The following is a 17,689-nucleotide window of genomic DNA, read 5'->3' as shown; positions in this document are numbered from 1 at the left end:
ATGAGTTCAAACCAACTAGTAAAAGATTAATAAAAATGAAACAAAAATTATAGGACTTAAAACTAACAATAAAAAATATTCACCAAAATGAAACAAAAATGATAAGGCTTAAAACTAAAAAATGAAACAAAAATAATAAGACTTAAAACTACAAAATGAAACAAAAATAATAAGACTTAAAACTCTAATAGTAGAAACACTGCTATTAAGACTTAAAACTAAAAAATGGAAAAAATTATAAGACCTATAATTAATAATACAAAAGATTCACAAAAATATAAAACTTATAATTAACACTACAAAATATTTACAAAAATTCAGATAAAATTCAATATAAATGTAACTAATTATTAATTAAATATGTAAAAATAATAATTACATAGCAACTCTAAATTCAACTAGTAAGGCAAATATATTATTTAAACTAAGTAATAAACAAAATAATGATTACATAATTTGTATTTCTTGCTTTACAAATGAGTTGAGATGATGTCGATTCCTCACTATTAACTCAAGAACACAACTCTTGAAATAGAAAACAGAAGAAATAGCTCTTGAAATGTGGAGAGAATTTGAAATTCAATACTCCTGCTCTTTCAGCCAAAAATGTTATTCAGTAGTAGACTAGTAATGTAAAAAAAGAATTTGGACCTTTTACAATTTTTGCTTTAAAGCTTTCAGCTGAATTTTAGGGGGAAAGAATATATATATATACACACATTAGTTCCTATTCTTACACAAAGCATGTGATAGTGTCATTTGTAATAATTCAAAAGAAAACTCAATACCCACATGCTCAGTTTCTGCCAAAATTTGATATACTACCAAAAGTTCAAAACTAAAAAAAAAAAAATTGTGTAGCTTATATGAAACATGATCTAGATTTGTCTACTTTTAACAAATTATATTTATACATTTTATGAGTTTTATTTAATTTTCAAGAATAAGAAACCTAATCATTTTAATTACTTTATTGTATCTTATTAGGGGAACATAGTTTTCAAGTCTCTCAAAATGTCTACTAGTTTCATGCTTGCTACTATCATACTGCTAATGATTCTTTCCGGTTCTTACTTTAAAATTCTCCAGATTCAATGTTGTTTTCATTTTGATTTTTTTATTCTTTTGACCCACAGACATATCTTTGGCCATTGATTATCTTGGTAGTTGCCTACTATAGTTATCCCGTTATAGCCTAAACATTGAAAAACTCCAACATTAGTTTATAGAAGCTTTAAATTTGATTATTAGATGTAATAAAGTTTGCAATTAAGCAAACAAAGCTCTAAACGACCTGTTGCGGTGCTGATGCGGCGTTGTGCTACTTTTTAATAACTATTGTGGCATTACATAACGGATTTTAACCGCAACAATTGTGACGCAATTTCTTTGATGTGTTGCGCTGATATTGCGTCGCGATAGCTTCCATTTCCGTTACGTTGCCGCCGCAATTTAATACTATGGAAAAGGGTTGTTCTGGAGCTGGAGAGCATGGTGGTGTACAATGCGTTGATCAGCCCCATGGTTCCGTTCTGAGTTTGGGTCGGTTATAAACGATTGTATCGCTTTGAAAAGTGAGCTTGATATTGAGTGAATGAAGTGGGAATAAGGGCAGGTAGCTTTTTTATATGCATCTCTTGAGCAAATATCCCTGCTTCTTTCATTTCTGTTTTATCTTTTAATATATCTCCTTATATTGATGGAGATAGAGTTGTCTATATTGGGTAAACCCTGTTAGCTTTGCCTTTAATTTCTCCCATTTCCCTTTTCATTCTCCATTTATAACATCTTATATTTCCAAAAAAAAAAATCATTAATGAAGACAATTTAATAAATAAGGTTTTAGATAATCAAAATTTTATTTTAATAATTTTACATTTCATGAATCAAAATATCGTCCTTTAATAAATCATATATATTTTAAAAAGTTAGACTTAAGAAATCCTAAAATGTAGGACATGAATAATTAAATTGATAGATCTAATAATATCTTTTCATTGCAGCTTGCTAATTTTATTTACGTTTTAATATATTTTTTTCCTCTTATTTACAACATTAATAAAAATGCTAAATTTTAATATTTAAAGGTTTTTCTAAAAGTAATTTATGTTCATAGTGGCATTAAATTTGAAATTTAGCTCAATAAAATTATTAACTAAAGAGTATATGTTTTATAACATTTATTTTCTCTATTCACCCAATTAATATTATCTCTCAGGATACATAATCATTAAACCCTTCTTACCACTAAATAAAACCATTCTCAGAATCATGTTGAAACGCATTCTCACATCTAATAAACCATTTTCAACTTTCCAAATTTGGGTAATCTCAAAATCAGCAGGCTGCTATTTTTTTCATAAAGTCACATTCAATTCATCAACCTAAGTACTTGAAAATAGAAGCTTATAATATGACACCAAATATAGTGGGAAACCAATACAATATAAAGCAAACAAAAAAATCCATAATTTCAACAAGTAATTCATATTAGAGAATATTAAATTAAAACAAAAATAAAAATTCAAGTGATCGATTTCATCATCTGGTTTTTGTTTGTACTGCAAATGATCGTTTAGCATTGTAAAAGGGCTAAACTGGTTGATCCAATCCTCTTGTAAGAACAGTTATAAGAAGCCAATTTAGACACAGAGTACTAGAAAATTTTAAACATTGAATCCCCCCCCCCCCAAAATTCTGGCTCCCAGATTTTCTTTATCAATGTTTCTGCAAAACCCAATTTAGTGAGGAATGTAAGCAATAATAATGGTCAAATAATGGTTTTGATCCTTACACTATGCTCAAATTTGGGATTTTAAGTGGAATAGTTAAAATGAGATTATTAAAGTAAAATGACCGTGTTTAGAGGGATGAAAACCATAATATGATGAAATCATAATAAAAAGAAGAAATGGTGGCAAGTGATAAGCCCTTATACCTCGGCTTTTGCCTCAGATTTGGCCACAGATTTAGTATCATCACCTTTTACGGTGTCTTCACCTGCATCAAAATTCATAGTCCTTAGATGTCTCAAGACAATGCTTCCCAAACATACCAATGTAACCAAAAGGCTTCATGTTTGAATAGGACAGCATGGAAAAGATCAAATACTATGTATTATGTCACTGCTATTTCAATAATGTTTACTCCAACTTGTGTGTGAGTTTCATATACAGGTATATTCAAGTTTGAAGGATCCTAAATGAAGTTGATGTGGGAGTACAAGGAAGCTATTTTCAGTTGAAAACAAGACAATACCTCCATCTTCAGGCAAATCAGAGGTCCAGAGGGTGAGGTTGTCTCTCAGAAGCTGCATAATTAGGGTGCTATCTTTGTATGATTCCTCACTCAAAGTGTCCAACTCCGAAATGGCTTCATCAAATGCTTGCTTAGCCAAATGACATGCCCTGCACGTTCCCAATTTATAACCAAATATATCACCGATACTATATATAGACACAGACAGAGACTTAATATATACCTCTCAGGTGAATTCATTATCTCATAATAAAACACAGAGAAGTTAAGGGCAAGGCCCAGACGAATTGGATGGGTTGAAGGAAGATCAGTGTTTGCAGCAGCAGAAGCAGCCTTTTTAGTAAAAATATATCAAAAAAAAAAAAACAGCTCAGTCTGCAGAAATGAAGAACATTATAATCAAGGTCAAATTGTTGTTCAACCCTTTTACTATGCTCAAACTTGAGATTTAATCCTTATATTTTATTTTACATATTAGTATTACCCTTTTTTTCTTAAAAACACATTTCCAATTCATCATGGTTATGCTTAAATGAGTGTTATTAACAAATATCTACTTTAGTATTTTAACTGAAATCATTAAATGATTAAGTAAAGAGATGAATTTATACCAAATTAAAATAAAAGGATTGAATCTCAAATTGGAGTAAAATGGAGGGATTAAAACCAAAATTTAACCAATAAACAAATTATGGATATTTTTATATGATAAGAGGGTAAACAACTAAACATTAAGTTACCTCATAACCTTTCAAAGACTGCTCAGCAGCTTCTTTCCTCTCCTGATCTGTCTTGAACTCAGCAACATACCGGTAGTAATCACCTTTCCTGAATCCCATTGCTTTAATATATATAAAAACTGTATTGAACTTTTTATCCAAGAAGTTTAGATTCACAAATAACTATAATCAGAATCAAATTATTAGTATATATATGAACTTAGACAAGACTTTGAGACTTATACCTTAGAGTAAAAGTGTATGGAATATGCAGTATCAATGGCAATGAGGAAGCGGAGTGAAAGATTTAAAATGAAAAGTGAAAAAGGAAAACATACATCTTGTAGTAAAAAACAGTGGCTTCACCAGAGGAAGATGAAGGGATGAGATGCTTATCAATGATACTCAAAATGTCAGTGCAAATGTTGGAAAGCTCTTCTTCTACTTTTCGACGGTACCCTTTGATCAGCTTCACGTTCTCTTCGTTCCCTTTGGATTCCTCCTTTTGTTCAATGGAAGACATGATCCGCCATGAGGCTCTTCGTGCCCCGATCACGTTTTTGTATCCCACCGAGAGTAGGTTCCTTTCTTCCACCGTCAGCTCGCAATCAAGTTTCGCCACTTTTTTCATACTCTCCACCATTTCTATCTCACATCCAAAAACCAAAAGCACGAGATAAAAGAAAAAAAATATCAAACTTGCTGATCCAATCTTAAATACAACTTAAATTAAGGGATGACTATGGAGGAGGGCAATAGTAGAGATTGCTTTATCCATCTCTATGCTCTTGTTTGTATGGATGTTGAAAATGAGCATGTGTCAGACTCATGGCCCGCACATAACTGCCGAGAGTGTGCAACTGAAGAGGGATGCTTGAGACAAGCCACCTAGTAGACCCGCATGGTGTGGGAGGAGGCCTTATGGAACCTGCGAAGGGTCTAGAGGCGTCCTGAGTTGTCTGTTTAAATAAGCCACACAGGGCCTTAAACTGCTTAGAACAAGATTTTTAGACTAGAAATGCTCCTAACGGTCCATGTGGATGATTGGGGTTGCCTATAAATAGGGCTAGCCCTCCCGCCATTCGTAGCATAAAATAGAGGCAAGTATTCTTTTCTTTTTAGAAAACATGAACTAGATTAAAACACTGTGTGGAGATCCATTAGCCTCAACAATAACAATAGGAATAATTGCCTCAGGCTTATTATAAACACAAATAAAAGCATTTAAATGAGAGAGGTTTAAGTAACATTCAAATGAAATTTACTTCCTACATTCTTCTGAGAAGAAAGGGATTGTTGTAACCTCTTTTCAAAAATCCTGATTAAGTGTTTACATTTTATTTTATGTTATGTTTTAAGGCTTTATTATTTGTAATGTTTACTTAAACATACAATTAAGTTTTGTATTTACCAGCCGAACTAAAGCTTACACATACTATACTATAGATGCCATTATATTCACTACTCTTTGCTTTTCACTAATAAATTTTTAATTTAATATTATAATAATTTATCCATAATCTATTAGATTTTTTATCATAAAATGATCTAGCATCAAACTTGATTTAACTAAAATAAAATATTAAAGTGAAAAATCCTTGAAAATGATTTAAATAAAATTTATTTAAATCTAAAATGATTCAAAATTTAAACTCTAAATAAATGAAAATTAACTCAAACTTGTAAATAATTTTAAAATTTTAAAATAACACTTTCTCAGCACACTGCAATGTAAAATTCTACCAAATTTATAGAAATGTTCAAATTTTGCCATCTCTATTTGAAAACTCATCGTTATTATTAGTAATAAAATTTCCGTTACCTTCATAACGTTCGGCTTGTTCAGCAAGTTTAGCTAAATAAATATGAGTTTCTCTCTCCTTTTCTGAAGAAGACATTGTTGAGATAGAAATTCAAAAAAGGAAGTGTACTTCAAAAGAAAAGGGAAAAAAAAAAGGGAATGAGAGAAAGGAAAGAAGAAGATGATTTCTTATAGAAGAAAGCTAATGAAGGAGCAAAGTTTAGGGAGAGGTTTTCAAAGGGAGACCGCGCCATCCGTTAGTTATTATAGACTTATTCAATTCTTTCTTAAAAATTGTATATTTCTCTCTTATATATTTTTTATTTTATTATTAATTACTGTAAATTTAATTAAGATATTATTGCTTAAAATTTATTTTTAAATCATTATTTACTTTTTAAAAAACAAAATTTTATTAACAAAATTTTTAATAATAAGAATTTTATATGATATTATTAATGGAAATTTGATATTGAAATGAGAGATAACTAAATTAAAGAAGAAACTGATTTGAAGAATTAATTATAAAAAATTTGAATTTTAATTATATTAAAAATTATTATTTTAATATTTTATTTAAATAAATTAGATATATTTGTAAAATATGTGATAAATTTAAAAACAAAAATATTATTAAAAAATTAAAATACGGAGACATGAAAACGAAATAAATTTACGAATTGTTTAATCATTGAATTAATCCTTAAAAGTAAATAATTTAAATAATACAAATTTGTCTAAATTAACTTGTTTAAATATATTTTCATGAAAAAGTTTAAATAGATTATTTAAAATTGAAGAAAAATTCAAGAGGAATATTGAATACGGATTCTAAATCAACTTTCATGCAAACTAATATTTAAATACATATATTATAATTAAAATTAAATATAAGTTTTTGAACATTAATCTCAATAAGTTCTTATTTTTTGATATAATGTCTAGAACTACTCATAGTTCCTCCTCAACCTTTAAATAGGAGAATAATACGCTTCAGCGCACTCGAATCCATGTTCTCCTATACTGATAATAATACCGATGTCAATAGAGCTAAGACTCAATCAACAAATATAAACTTAACTTTTTTTTATCTAGTTGGTGGAACATGAATCCTAAATATAATAGTGAATCAACATTTATTATTGTCTAAACTTTTAAATGTATAATCTATAGCTATGTATTAAATTTTAGACACAATTTTTTTTTATAAATTGAATCACATTAACAAATTTATAAACATAAAATAAATTGATGCAAAAATATTAAATATTACTTGGAAATTAAATATAATACAACATGAATATATATATATTATAATTTCTTCCCTCTCTTTCTTTCCAATCCACCCAATGCCTAAAATGTAATCCAAGTATTTAAAATATTATATGGAAACTAAAATTATGAAAGCAAATGGGGTTGTAGCTCAAATGGTAGAGCGCTCGCTTTGCATGCGAGAGGTACAGGGTTCGATCCCCTGCAACTCCAATGAGTTGAAAACCATTTTATATCGACACTGAAAATTCGAAGTGTTTTCCTTCCCCTAATAAAATTGAAGCACCAACCATGTTTTAGATATTTTTTATGGGTAAATCACCCCAGTTGGTCACTCAGCTTTTAGATTATTTTCATTTTAGTCATCTAAAAACTTCTTATAATTTCGTCACCCAAATTTTTTTCCCTTCCACTAATAAAATTGAAGCGCCAATCAGTTTGACACATTCAACAATCATGTTTAGACTTTTTTTTCTTATCATGGGTAAATCAGTCCCTCAACTTTTAGGTTGTTTTTATTTTAGTCATCTAAAATTTTTTATAATTCCGTCACCTAATTTTTAGGATACTTTCATTCTAGTCAGCCAAGTGTTCAGTTCTTAACGATGGTTATTTGTACACACCAAATCATATTAATTCGATCGATTTTTTTAACTTAACCTATAATCATATACAATAATTGAATCGACCGATTTATATGATATATAATTTCTGTAAGTGAATTGAATTAACACTAATCAATTCGGTCGATTAAGTCAATTCACCAATTTATTTAAAGTATATTGTAAAATATATATTTAAAACAATGAAGATATAAATTATTGAATTAACTTAACTGATTTATATATTATAAAATATAAATATATTTAAAATAATTAAGAAAATATTAAATATTAAATATTAAGTTAATTAAAACAGTCCTAAATTGAAATCGACTTATTGTTATCTCTCAAGCGAAGAAATAGAATTTCCAAAACCACTTTGGCTCTTCTTCTTATCTTATGTCAATTGGTTCCCTTCCCATTTTCTTTTGCTTCATGAAGCTTTCACTTACAACCAAGGTGAAGTTTGACATATTATATTATAGATCAAGATAGATTATAAATTTTTTCATTTAACTAAGGAATTAAAGTGATTTAATTGTTTCTTGAGAGAGGCTGAGAATGTGTTGAGTATTTTTGTGAGTCTCTCCCTCAAGGAGGCTAATTTTCCTATTTATATGGTATAATTTCTATATATGACTGTTTTAAGTAGGCCCTTATGCATGCCAACATGTACCCTATTCTAAGGTTAACACGTGTCCCTTGAGTGTGGGTTCGCTTGCACGATTATGCGAACCCACCACGTGGGAACTCATGTAAGTGAACTATGCTAGCGATTACTACTAAAATAAAGAGGATTGGGTCAGTCCAAATCGGGTAAGCGGGCAACAGGTCGGTAATGACAAACATCATAACAGTATGTAATTTTTCTTAAACCAGGGAGTCAAGTGTTTTGCATGCCACAGGCTACGCCCTCCCTACGACATGTGACTTTTCATTAACTTCATGAAGATGTAGTGAATGTAGATTTATCGTAGAGTTATCTGAGTTTTGTTTTGTTTTGAGTGTTCAATTCTGGCTGTCATTCTTGGTTTTGTAGTAGAGACGATTTGGTCGATTTTCACCTTATACTTCATTCAGTGAGATTTAAGAATAGAAATAAAGGTAGTTGACTGCGATATAGTGTATGAACACCATCTAGAGAAAATAAGCACAAAATATATAGAATTAATAAGCAGAAAAAACAACTGAAAATGTGACAGGTCAGTTGTAATATTTATATGTGTTATAACAAAATACACGAAGTATTTTGAGGACTGAACCTAAGGGGTTGTCAAAATTAATAAATATTGTTATCAAATTAATTATTTCAAAGCAAATACTAATCTAATTTAGACACAAATTAGTAGTGCAACCAGAAATAGAATCAAGATAAAAATAATCCTAGACATTCTATTAGAAATTAAAGACTTCCTATTTCTTGTTTAAACAATGCCAACTCATTAACTTAAGATAAATCAATTTATCAAGTATCGATTAAGCTAATCTACTATCTCAATCAAGTTGTTTACTACTCTTGATTAGGAGTACCATGTCGGTTTCACCGCTCAGCACAACTTTACAAAATCCTTACCCAACAACTTTCCATCTTGAGTCACTCGGATCAAAATCGAAATAGAAAAAAAAAACTCCACATAAAAAAAATAAAATCAAGATCTAACTACTAAAAAAATGGAAAAGAAACTTCTACTTTTATCTATTCCTACGAAAGAAAAATATCATCTACCGTCTACTCTCTAATCTATTAATCCCTCTAAAATGAGTATAAAAATTGGTTTATATCCAAAAGAATTACAAGACTAAAATGTCATTAATATCATTATAATATTCAGGGCTTAAAATTGAAGAATGATCACAAATATCCTTAAAATGCAGGTCAGTGTCCATTGTAACCGTCGCGATGTCAGCTATTCTTCGTCACGACATGAGGTTGCAATGTCACAGGGTCAAGTGTTTCCACGCCTCGGCAAGATGCCTGTGTTAGCTCCTCATGCATCTATCTTCAATGTCGCAACTTCCATGACTTGTGGTCGTGACCGCAACTACAAGTCCACCCTTAAAGTGCATCTTGGCTCCCAATTGATTCTATATAACCACACAAACTTATTTAGATATAAAAAATTTATCAATAACATAAAATTTACTTAAAAACACACTTATACTAGTTAAGCACCTAAGAACATAAATTAACACTAATATGACTCGATTTTACTTAAAAAATGTAGAAATGTGTGGAAAGAAATAACAAATAAACATACCAAATGACGATGGAGTAGTAGTGTAACACTTTCACCACAAACATCTTTTGTTGTTTGTTGGCCCATATGCCATGGGAACTTCACTCTCATGAAAGAGCCTCCAAAGCTACTTGATGTTGTCGATTTCATTTTGTTTGAGCTTACTGATGTACTCAATTGATATCCTATGTTATTTTCAATTAATTTGTTTAATCTCTTGAAAAGAAATCAATTGTTGATGCACCAAAAGCTTTATTTGAGCTTATACTCTGTCATTTTCGGTCAATCCATTTAATCTTTGGGGGGAAAAATCAATACATACAGAGGGAGATACTAACGGCTGAAGCCTATATAATAAGGCTTGGCATCAAGACAAGATGTTCTTTTCTGGATGATAAGTGACTTTTGAGTACCAATAGAACGCGACCTGGAGGCTCTTCAGACCATGTCTTCTTGTTTTTTGCTTTACTCGTCTTCCTTGTGAGACTCCATAATCTCCTTTTATATTGATTTCATCTATGAATAATTTTTTTTACCACCAAAAAAAAAAAGCATTTACCAAGACTAAGGTTTTTAAGTTTAGAGGATAACTTCTACATTATGTGTAAAACTTCAATTAGGACTCACATTTTAAATTAATTTTTGAAGTTATATAAATTAGGTCATTTTATTATTAAAATTGTTAATTTCATCGTTAAGTGACACATCAAATCTTATTTAACATAATTTGAAATTAAAGATGAAAAAAAGGTTAAAGGCAAAAGAGGTTTTACAAGGCTTCAACTCGTTCCCTCGTTAGGTTTTAGTTTACTTTTGCTTTTTTACATTTTAAGTTTTTACTTTATGCCACAAAGTTTTCCTTTTGATTTGGTTTTTTTTTTTAACTTTTCTTCTTTTCTAAGGATTTATTTTTCTTTAGTTTTTAATTTTTAAATTAAAATTTAATGTATCACTGATAACAAGATAAATCTGTGTTTTTGGCTAATTATCAAATAAAATGCTATTCAATTTGGATTTTTCTTATCAGGAATGAAGTTAGTGTGCTGAATTCAAAGTCTTACAAAAAAAGGGTTAAATTGGAACAAAAAGCAAAGAGGAGGGCTTGATTGAAAGATTGAAGATTCAAAGATGATTGGACAAAGATTGAAGGGTTGAAGATTTTTTTTAAGTGGTTGGATAAAGATTGAAGGATGTTTCATATTGTTACAACTCTATAATTAGTTTAAATTCTAGTTTAAATTTAATTTTTAAATTTTGAATTATTTAGTGATAATATTTATAATTATTTAGTGATAATATTTAGGAAAAATATAGCTAAATTTTAGCACTAAAAGTGTGTATAAATATCTAGTAGTTACAACCAATTGCACACATTTTGCCTTTGGTATTTAATAATTTCTTTTTTTTCTCCCTTCCTACGTCACCCCTATTCTGTTCTTTCAATTTTTTTTCTTTTAACTTTCAGCTTTTTGGTTTAATTGGCTTCCAAAACCCTTTCCCTTTCCATCTTTCACAATTCCACAAAACCACTTTCAAAGCATGATTTTTTTCATGATTAACTAAATTCTTTTTAGCCTTAGTCCAATTATCACTTCGACAAAATAATCGTGAGATATAAACCCACACTAAAGACTTTGCAATTCGGTATTCGCTATCTCTCCGGTATATGGGATAGTTCAAATTTGTCCCTAAAAATTGATTCGATTTCAATTCAAAAAGCACACGTTGGGTTGGAATCTTTTGGCGCACAGTTGGGAAGTTTAGTCGGAGGTGCTGTATTCAAAATCTTGCAAACAAATTGGCGTGTTCAATTGGAAAAAGCTAGTCGGATTCCGTCAAGGGAGATAGTGATCGGATTTAAACGACCCACATGGTTGAGGCCGTTAATTCAAGTTGGGCTTTTCAGATCGCAAGGCTGTCAAAGTCTTAAATTACAGGTAGATGCTACGTAGTTGGAAATTTGACAAGGGTCGATTTGCAGGTGATACCGAGATTGACTACGAGAGGAAGAGTTGGTAGTTTGAGGGATCCTCGATTGCTATAACCAGCTTATCGATTAGAAGGGGAAATCTATTACAAGGATCGATTCAAGATTGGAGTACATCGAGGCTAAGACTAAGCTTAAAAAATATTTTATTTATCCATTTATTTTAGTTTCTTAAATTTATTTTTGTATTTTTGAATATATTTTTATTTCATTTATTTTCCGTATTTCCTTATTTTATTATCTTAATCAACTTAAAACCTCCATTTTTTTAAAAAAAATTTAGCACTACTACGCACAAGTTGTGGGAAAGAATGTGGCCGCGACAACGAATCTGGTTACAAGAAAAGACGAAATTAGATAACCAGTCCCTGTGGATTCGACCCTACTACTCTATATTTCAAATATTTATTGTTATATTTGTTTTAGGAATTTATATTTGGTGGTTTCAACGCCCATCAAATTTTGGAGCCGTTGCCGGGGAATTGATAAAAATTTCTATTTTTTGTTTATTTTCTTTATGACTAGGTCAGAATCGAGGACTCTAGCATTTGAACCAGAGATAGAAAAGTTGGCTCTAACACTTCGAAGAGAAGCTATTCGACGTGGTAAACAACCACAACCTGATTTTGAAGAAGGATTTTACACTGAGATATCTACTCATCCGAAGATTCAAATGAAATGGCAGATCAAACTATACGCCAACTTGCAGTTACACCAGATGAACAACAACCACTATGCATAACTTATCCGGCGGGCGAAACACCGTTCGAGTTAAAGTCAAGATTAATACATTTATTGCCTACTTTTCATGGTTTGAAAAACGAGAACCCTCATACTCATCTAAAAGAGTTCCACGTGGTTTGTCTAAGCATGAAACCAGAAGGAGTAACTGATGATCAAATAAAACTATAAGGTTTTTCCTTTTTCATTAGCTGACTCTGCTAGAGAATAGTTGTTTTATTTACCTCCGGGATTTGTTAATACTTAGACTGATATGTCTCGATTGTTTCTTGACAGGTTTTTCCCAGTAGCTCGAGCAGCCAAATTAAGGAGGAGTATAGTCAGAATACAACAAAAGAAAACAGAGTCACTCTATGAATATTGAGAGCTATATAAGAAGTTGTGCACAAGTTACCCATAACATGGCCTATCTGAACAGTCACTCTTACAGTATTTCTATGAAGGGTTACTCCCAATGGAAATGAAAATGATTGATGCTGCTAGTGGAGGGGCTCTTGTGAACATGACTCCCCAAACAGCTAGGGAATTAATTTCGACTATGGCTGCAAATTCTCAACAGTATCGGCCACCTATGGAACCTACGAGAAGGGTTCATGAGCTAAGTACTCCTTCCATAGTAAATAAAAATTGATGAATTTACTAATATGGTTAAAAATATGCTTGCAGGATAGACGAACCAAGCTCGGTTGTGCAAGATTTGTGCTAAGCCTAATCATCCTACCGATTCGTGCCCGATTTTACTTGAAAACACAACTGTGCAAGTAGATGTCGTTAGGAACTTCTCAGAGCTTCCTTAAAGGCATATTCGCACCCGTACAATGCAAGGTAGAGGGACCACCTAATCTAAGCTATGGATCGAACCATCGAAACAATCAACCATATCAACAAAGACCACCTCCACCTCAACAGTATCAACCTCTAAAGTCATCTCTAGAAACTATAGTAAAAAGGTTAGCCGTTAGCACCGAAAAGTTCCAACAAAAGACTGAAGCGCGTCTCCAAGAAATGGATCAACAAATAAGTAAGTTAGCTATTATGGTTAGTCATTTAGAGAACTAAGGAAAATTACCATCTCAAACCGAGCTGAATCCACGTCCAAACACAAGTGTTGTGACCGTAAAGGATTGGAAAGATTCAAAACTAGTGTCTGGCACGAGTCATGACCACGATGTTAAACAAGAAACTGAACCAGCAGCCCCCATTGAGCCGATGCCTCATAAACCATTTGTCATACCTCCCCCATACCCTGGAAGGCTTGCCCAAGTTAAAAAGGAACGAGAGGAAAAAAAATCCTTGAGACATTCCAAAAGGTAGAAATTAATATTCCTTTACTTGATGTAATTAAACAGGTTCCACGCTATACAAAATTTTTTAAAAAACTGTGTACCGAAAAAAAAAAACTCCAAGGAAACGAATGGGTGAATGTGAGAGAAAATGTTTCTGCAGTGCTACAAAGGAAAATCTCGCCTAAGCATAAGGACCAAGGTATGTTTTCTATATCCTGCAAAATAGGTAATATTGGCATAAAGAAAGTCATGTGTGATTTAGGAGCATCTATTAATGTAATGCCTTTATCTATTTTTAAATTGTTAAATAGGGTTCCTTTGAAAGAAACAAGGGTAATTATTCAATTGACAGACAGGTATGCGTATATCTAGAAGGAGTGTTGGAAAATGTTCTCGTAAAGGTAAATAAATTAATTTTTCCTATTGGCTTCTACATCATTGATATGGAAGACGGCCACCTGAAAAATGTTTTTGATATTCTACTCGAGAGGCCATTCATAAGTACCACATGTACAAAGATTGATGTTCGTAGTGGAACCCTCACTATGGAATTCGACGGGGAGGTGGAAAATTTTAATGTTTATGAGGCGATGGGCCAGCCTAACAGAATGTCGAATATTTCTAGCATTGATATTATTGAACCACTAACAAAATTTCATTTTGAGTATCATGAAGGGGATGGATTACAAACTGTACTTTCCAAGAGTTTAGACCTAAATATGATGGATAAATTGGAGGAGATAATGATATTCAGAGAAGCGATTTGAGAAACCATTGTTCTATTGGAGACTCATCAATTCCTTAGAAGCCAAGGTAAGTACTTTGAACTTTCACTTTCTAAAACTAAAATTTTGCCTTCTATTTTGCAAGCCCCTAAGATAGAGCTTAAACCATTGCCGGAACACTTGAAGTATGTCTATTTAGGTAATTGAAACACTTTACCAGTAAACTTTCAGGATTAGAAGAGGAGAATTCAATTCAAGTCTTGAGATACTACAAAGGGGATATCGAATGGACGATTACCGACATAAAATGGTTAAATCCCTTAACTTGTATACATTGAATACCGATAGAAGAAAATGCATGCCCAAAAAGAGAAGCTCAAAGACGCCTTAACCCACCAATGATAGAGGTTGTCAAAAAGGAAGTTCAAAAGCTATTAGATGTCGGGATGATCTATCCAATTTTCGATAGTAATTGGGTCAGCCCAGTTCATGTGGTCCCCAAGAAAACTGGTATGACTCTAATAAAAAATGCAACAGGAGAATTAGTTCCTACTCCAGTCCAAAATGGGTGGAGAGTTTGCATAGATTACAGGAAGTTGAACTCTTTAACTCAAAAAGACCACTATCCATTTCATTTTATTGATCAAATCTTAGAACGTTTAGCAGGAAAAACTCACTACTGTTGTCTTGATGGTTATTCAGGTTTTTTTTCCAAATTTTAGTGGCACCAGAGGACCAAGAGAAAACAACATTTACATGTCTATTTGGCACGTTCGCCTACAGATGTATGTCATTTGGACTTTGCAAAGCGCCAGCCACATTCCAGAGGTGTATGGTAAGTTTATTTTCTGACTATGTTGAAAAAATAATTAAGGTATTTATGGACGATTTTATAGTTTATGGTAATTCTTTCAATGAATGTCTGTCAAACATTGTTAAAATTTTGGAGAGATGCCTAGAATTTAATCTAATTCTTAATTATGAAAAATGTCATTTTGTGGTAGATAAGGGATTGATTTTAGGGCATATTATTTGCGCTGAAGGGATCATGGTCGATAAGGCCAAAACTGATGTTATCAACTCACTTCTATACCCCACAACTGTGAGGGAAATTTGTTCTTTTCTTGGTCATGCAGGTTTTTACAGGCGTTTTATTAGGGACTTTTCTAAGGTTTTGCGATCGCTCTGTAATCTCTTGCAAAAAGATAAAAAGTTCGAATTTGATCAAGCATGCAAAAATGCATTCGACACTCTCAAACAAAAGCTTGCTTTAGCTCCTATAGTACAACCGCCAAATTGGGACTACCCTTTCGAGCTCATGTACGATGCAAGCGACCAAAGTGTAGGAGCTGTCCTAGGGCAAAGAATTGGGAAGGAACCTCACGTCATACTCTACGCCTCTAAAACACTAGATGTTGCCCAGAGTAATTACTCAACTACTGAAAAATAATTATTAGCTATTGTTTTTTATTTGGAAAATTTTAGATCGTATTTATTAGGCACTAAAGTTATTATTTTTTCTGACCATGCAGCGTTAAAATTTTTTATCGAGAAAAAAGAGGCAAAACCTAGGTTGATTCGATGGATTCTTCTCTTACAAGAATTCAATCTCGAGATCGAGAACAAAAAAGGAAGTGAGAACCTAGAAGCTGATCATTTGAGTTGAATTCCCTTCTCAAAAGACGACACACCTGTTAAAGATAACTTCCCGGATGAAAGTCTTCTGTCAGCTCAGACAGTTACCCATGGTTTGCAGATATAGTAAATTACCTCACTACAGGTATTGTTTCTTTCAACTTATCACGTTCTGAAAAGGATAAGCTCAAAAGAAACTCACGATATTATATTTGGGACGATCCATACCTATGGAAACACTGCTCCAATCAAGTAATTCGACGTTATGTCGCAGAAACTAAGGTAAATCTATCCTTTCTTTTTGTCATTCTTATGCATTTGGAGGGCATTTTGGTCCTAAGCGCACCGCACATAAGGTACTTGAATGTGGATTATTTTGGCCACACATATATCGTGACACTTATTTATTTTGCAAAACTTGCGAGAGATGTCAAAAAGTGGGGAATTTAAGCCGGAAAAATGAGATGCCCCTAACACCTATACATGCATGTGAATTTTTTGATGTGTGGGGCATCGATTTTATGGGACCGTTTGTTTCATCATTTAATAATGTTTACATTATTCTGGCTGTAGATTATGTATCTAAATGGGTAGAAGCTAAAGCTACTCGACATGCCGATGCTAAAACTATAGTGGATTTTCTAACGAACTCTATTTTTTCCAGGTTTGGCACACTGAGGGCATTAATTAGCAATCGAGAAACTCATTTCTGCAACAAGGTAATTGACACTCTACTGAAAAAGTATGGGGTGACACAACGTGTGGCTACGACTTATCACCCACAAACAAACGGTCTAGTAGAAGTTTCAAACCGCGAAATAAAGTCGAATTTATAAAAGACCGTGAAACCAAATAGGAAATACTGGAGCTTACGTTTAAATGATGCATTGTGGGTGTACCGTACTGCTTACAAGGGACCGATAGGAATGTGCCTTTACCGACTCATATTCGGTAAACCGTGCCACCTTCCAGTTAAGTTGGAACATAAGGCATTTTGGGCAGTAAAAAGATGCAATATGGAGTTCGACGCCACAGGTAATTATTGAAAATTAGATATTCAAAAGCTTGAAGAGATCCGATGTGACGCATATGAAAACGCCCAAATTTATAAAGATAAAACTAAGGCGTTTCATGACCAAAGAATATCTTGCAAACAATTTCTAATTGGTCAAAAAGTGTTACTTTACAACCTAGCACTGAGGATTTTTGTAGGTAAGCTTCGAACCAAATGGCTTGGTCATTTTGTTGTTACTAAACTATTTCCTCATAGTGCAGTCGAAATTAAAAATGATGAGTTCGGGAAATATTTGAAAGTCAATGGACAAAGGTTAAAACCCTTTATGAGAATTTTCAAGTACACATGGTAGAGGAATTAGTTTTCGAGGAGCCGAACGATTAAATTTTCCAGGTCGTCGAGCTAACGACG

The 17,689-nt window shown here is 32.2% G+C and overlaps 1 protein-coding gene and 1 non-coding gene across 2 annotated transcripts; one reads left to right on the top strand and one right to left on the bottom strand.

The window, feature by feature from the left end:
* Positions 1 to 2,471: 2,471 nt before the first annotated feature.
* LOC107919597 (14-3-3-like protein GF14 iota) lies at positions 2,472 to 5,947 on the bottom strand. Its single transcript, XM_016849030.2, has 7 exons — positions 5,800 to 5,947; positions 4,316 to 4,622; positions 3,999 to 4,086; positions 3,482 to 3,591; positions 3,259 to 3,407; positions 2,939 to 3,000; positions 2,472 to 2,727 (listed from the first exon to the last, which is right to left on the bottom strand). The coding sequence occupies exons 1-7, from the start codon at positions 5,873 to 5,875 to the stop codon at positions 2,719 to 2,721; spliced, it is 801 nt and encodes a 266-aa protein (XP_016704519.2). The 5' UTR covers positions 5,876 to 5,947; the 3' UTR covers positions 2,472 to 2,718.
* A 1,243-nt stretch (positions 5,948 to 7,190) lies between these two features.
* Positions 7,191 to 7,263, top strand: TRNAA-UGC (transfer RNA alanine (anticodon UGC)). Its single transcript has one exon. It is a non-coding gene; the product is annotated as a tRNA-Ala (tRNA).
* Positions 7,264 to 17,689: the final 10,426 nt, after the last annotated feature.

This window comes from Gossypium hirsutum, chromosome D13 (genome assembly GCF_007990345.1).
Source record: "Gossypium hirsutum isolate 1008001.06 chromosome D13, Gossypium_hirsutum_v2.1, whole genome shotgun sequence".
Lineage (NCBI taxonomy): Eukaryota > Viridiplantae > Streptophyta > Magnoliopsida > Malvales > Malvaceae > Gossypium > Gossypium hirsutum.
This window is presented reverse-complemented; position numbering and strand designations above follow the sequence as displayed.

Coding starts and splice junctions, on each gene's coding strand:
- LOC107919597 (XM_016849030.2), bottom strand. CDS start 5,875: ATGTCTTCTTCAGAAAAGGAGAGAGAAACTCATATTTATTTAGCTAAA. Junction 4,087..4,315: donor ACTGTTTTTTACTACAAGAT/GTATGTTTTCCT, acceptor AATGGGATTCAG/GAAAGGTGATTACTACCGGT. Junction 3,408..3,481: donor ATAATGAATTCACCTGAGAG/GTATATATTAAG, acceptor GGGAACGTGCAG/GGCATGTCATTTGGCTAAGC.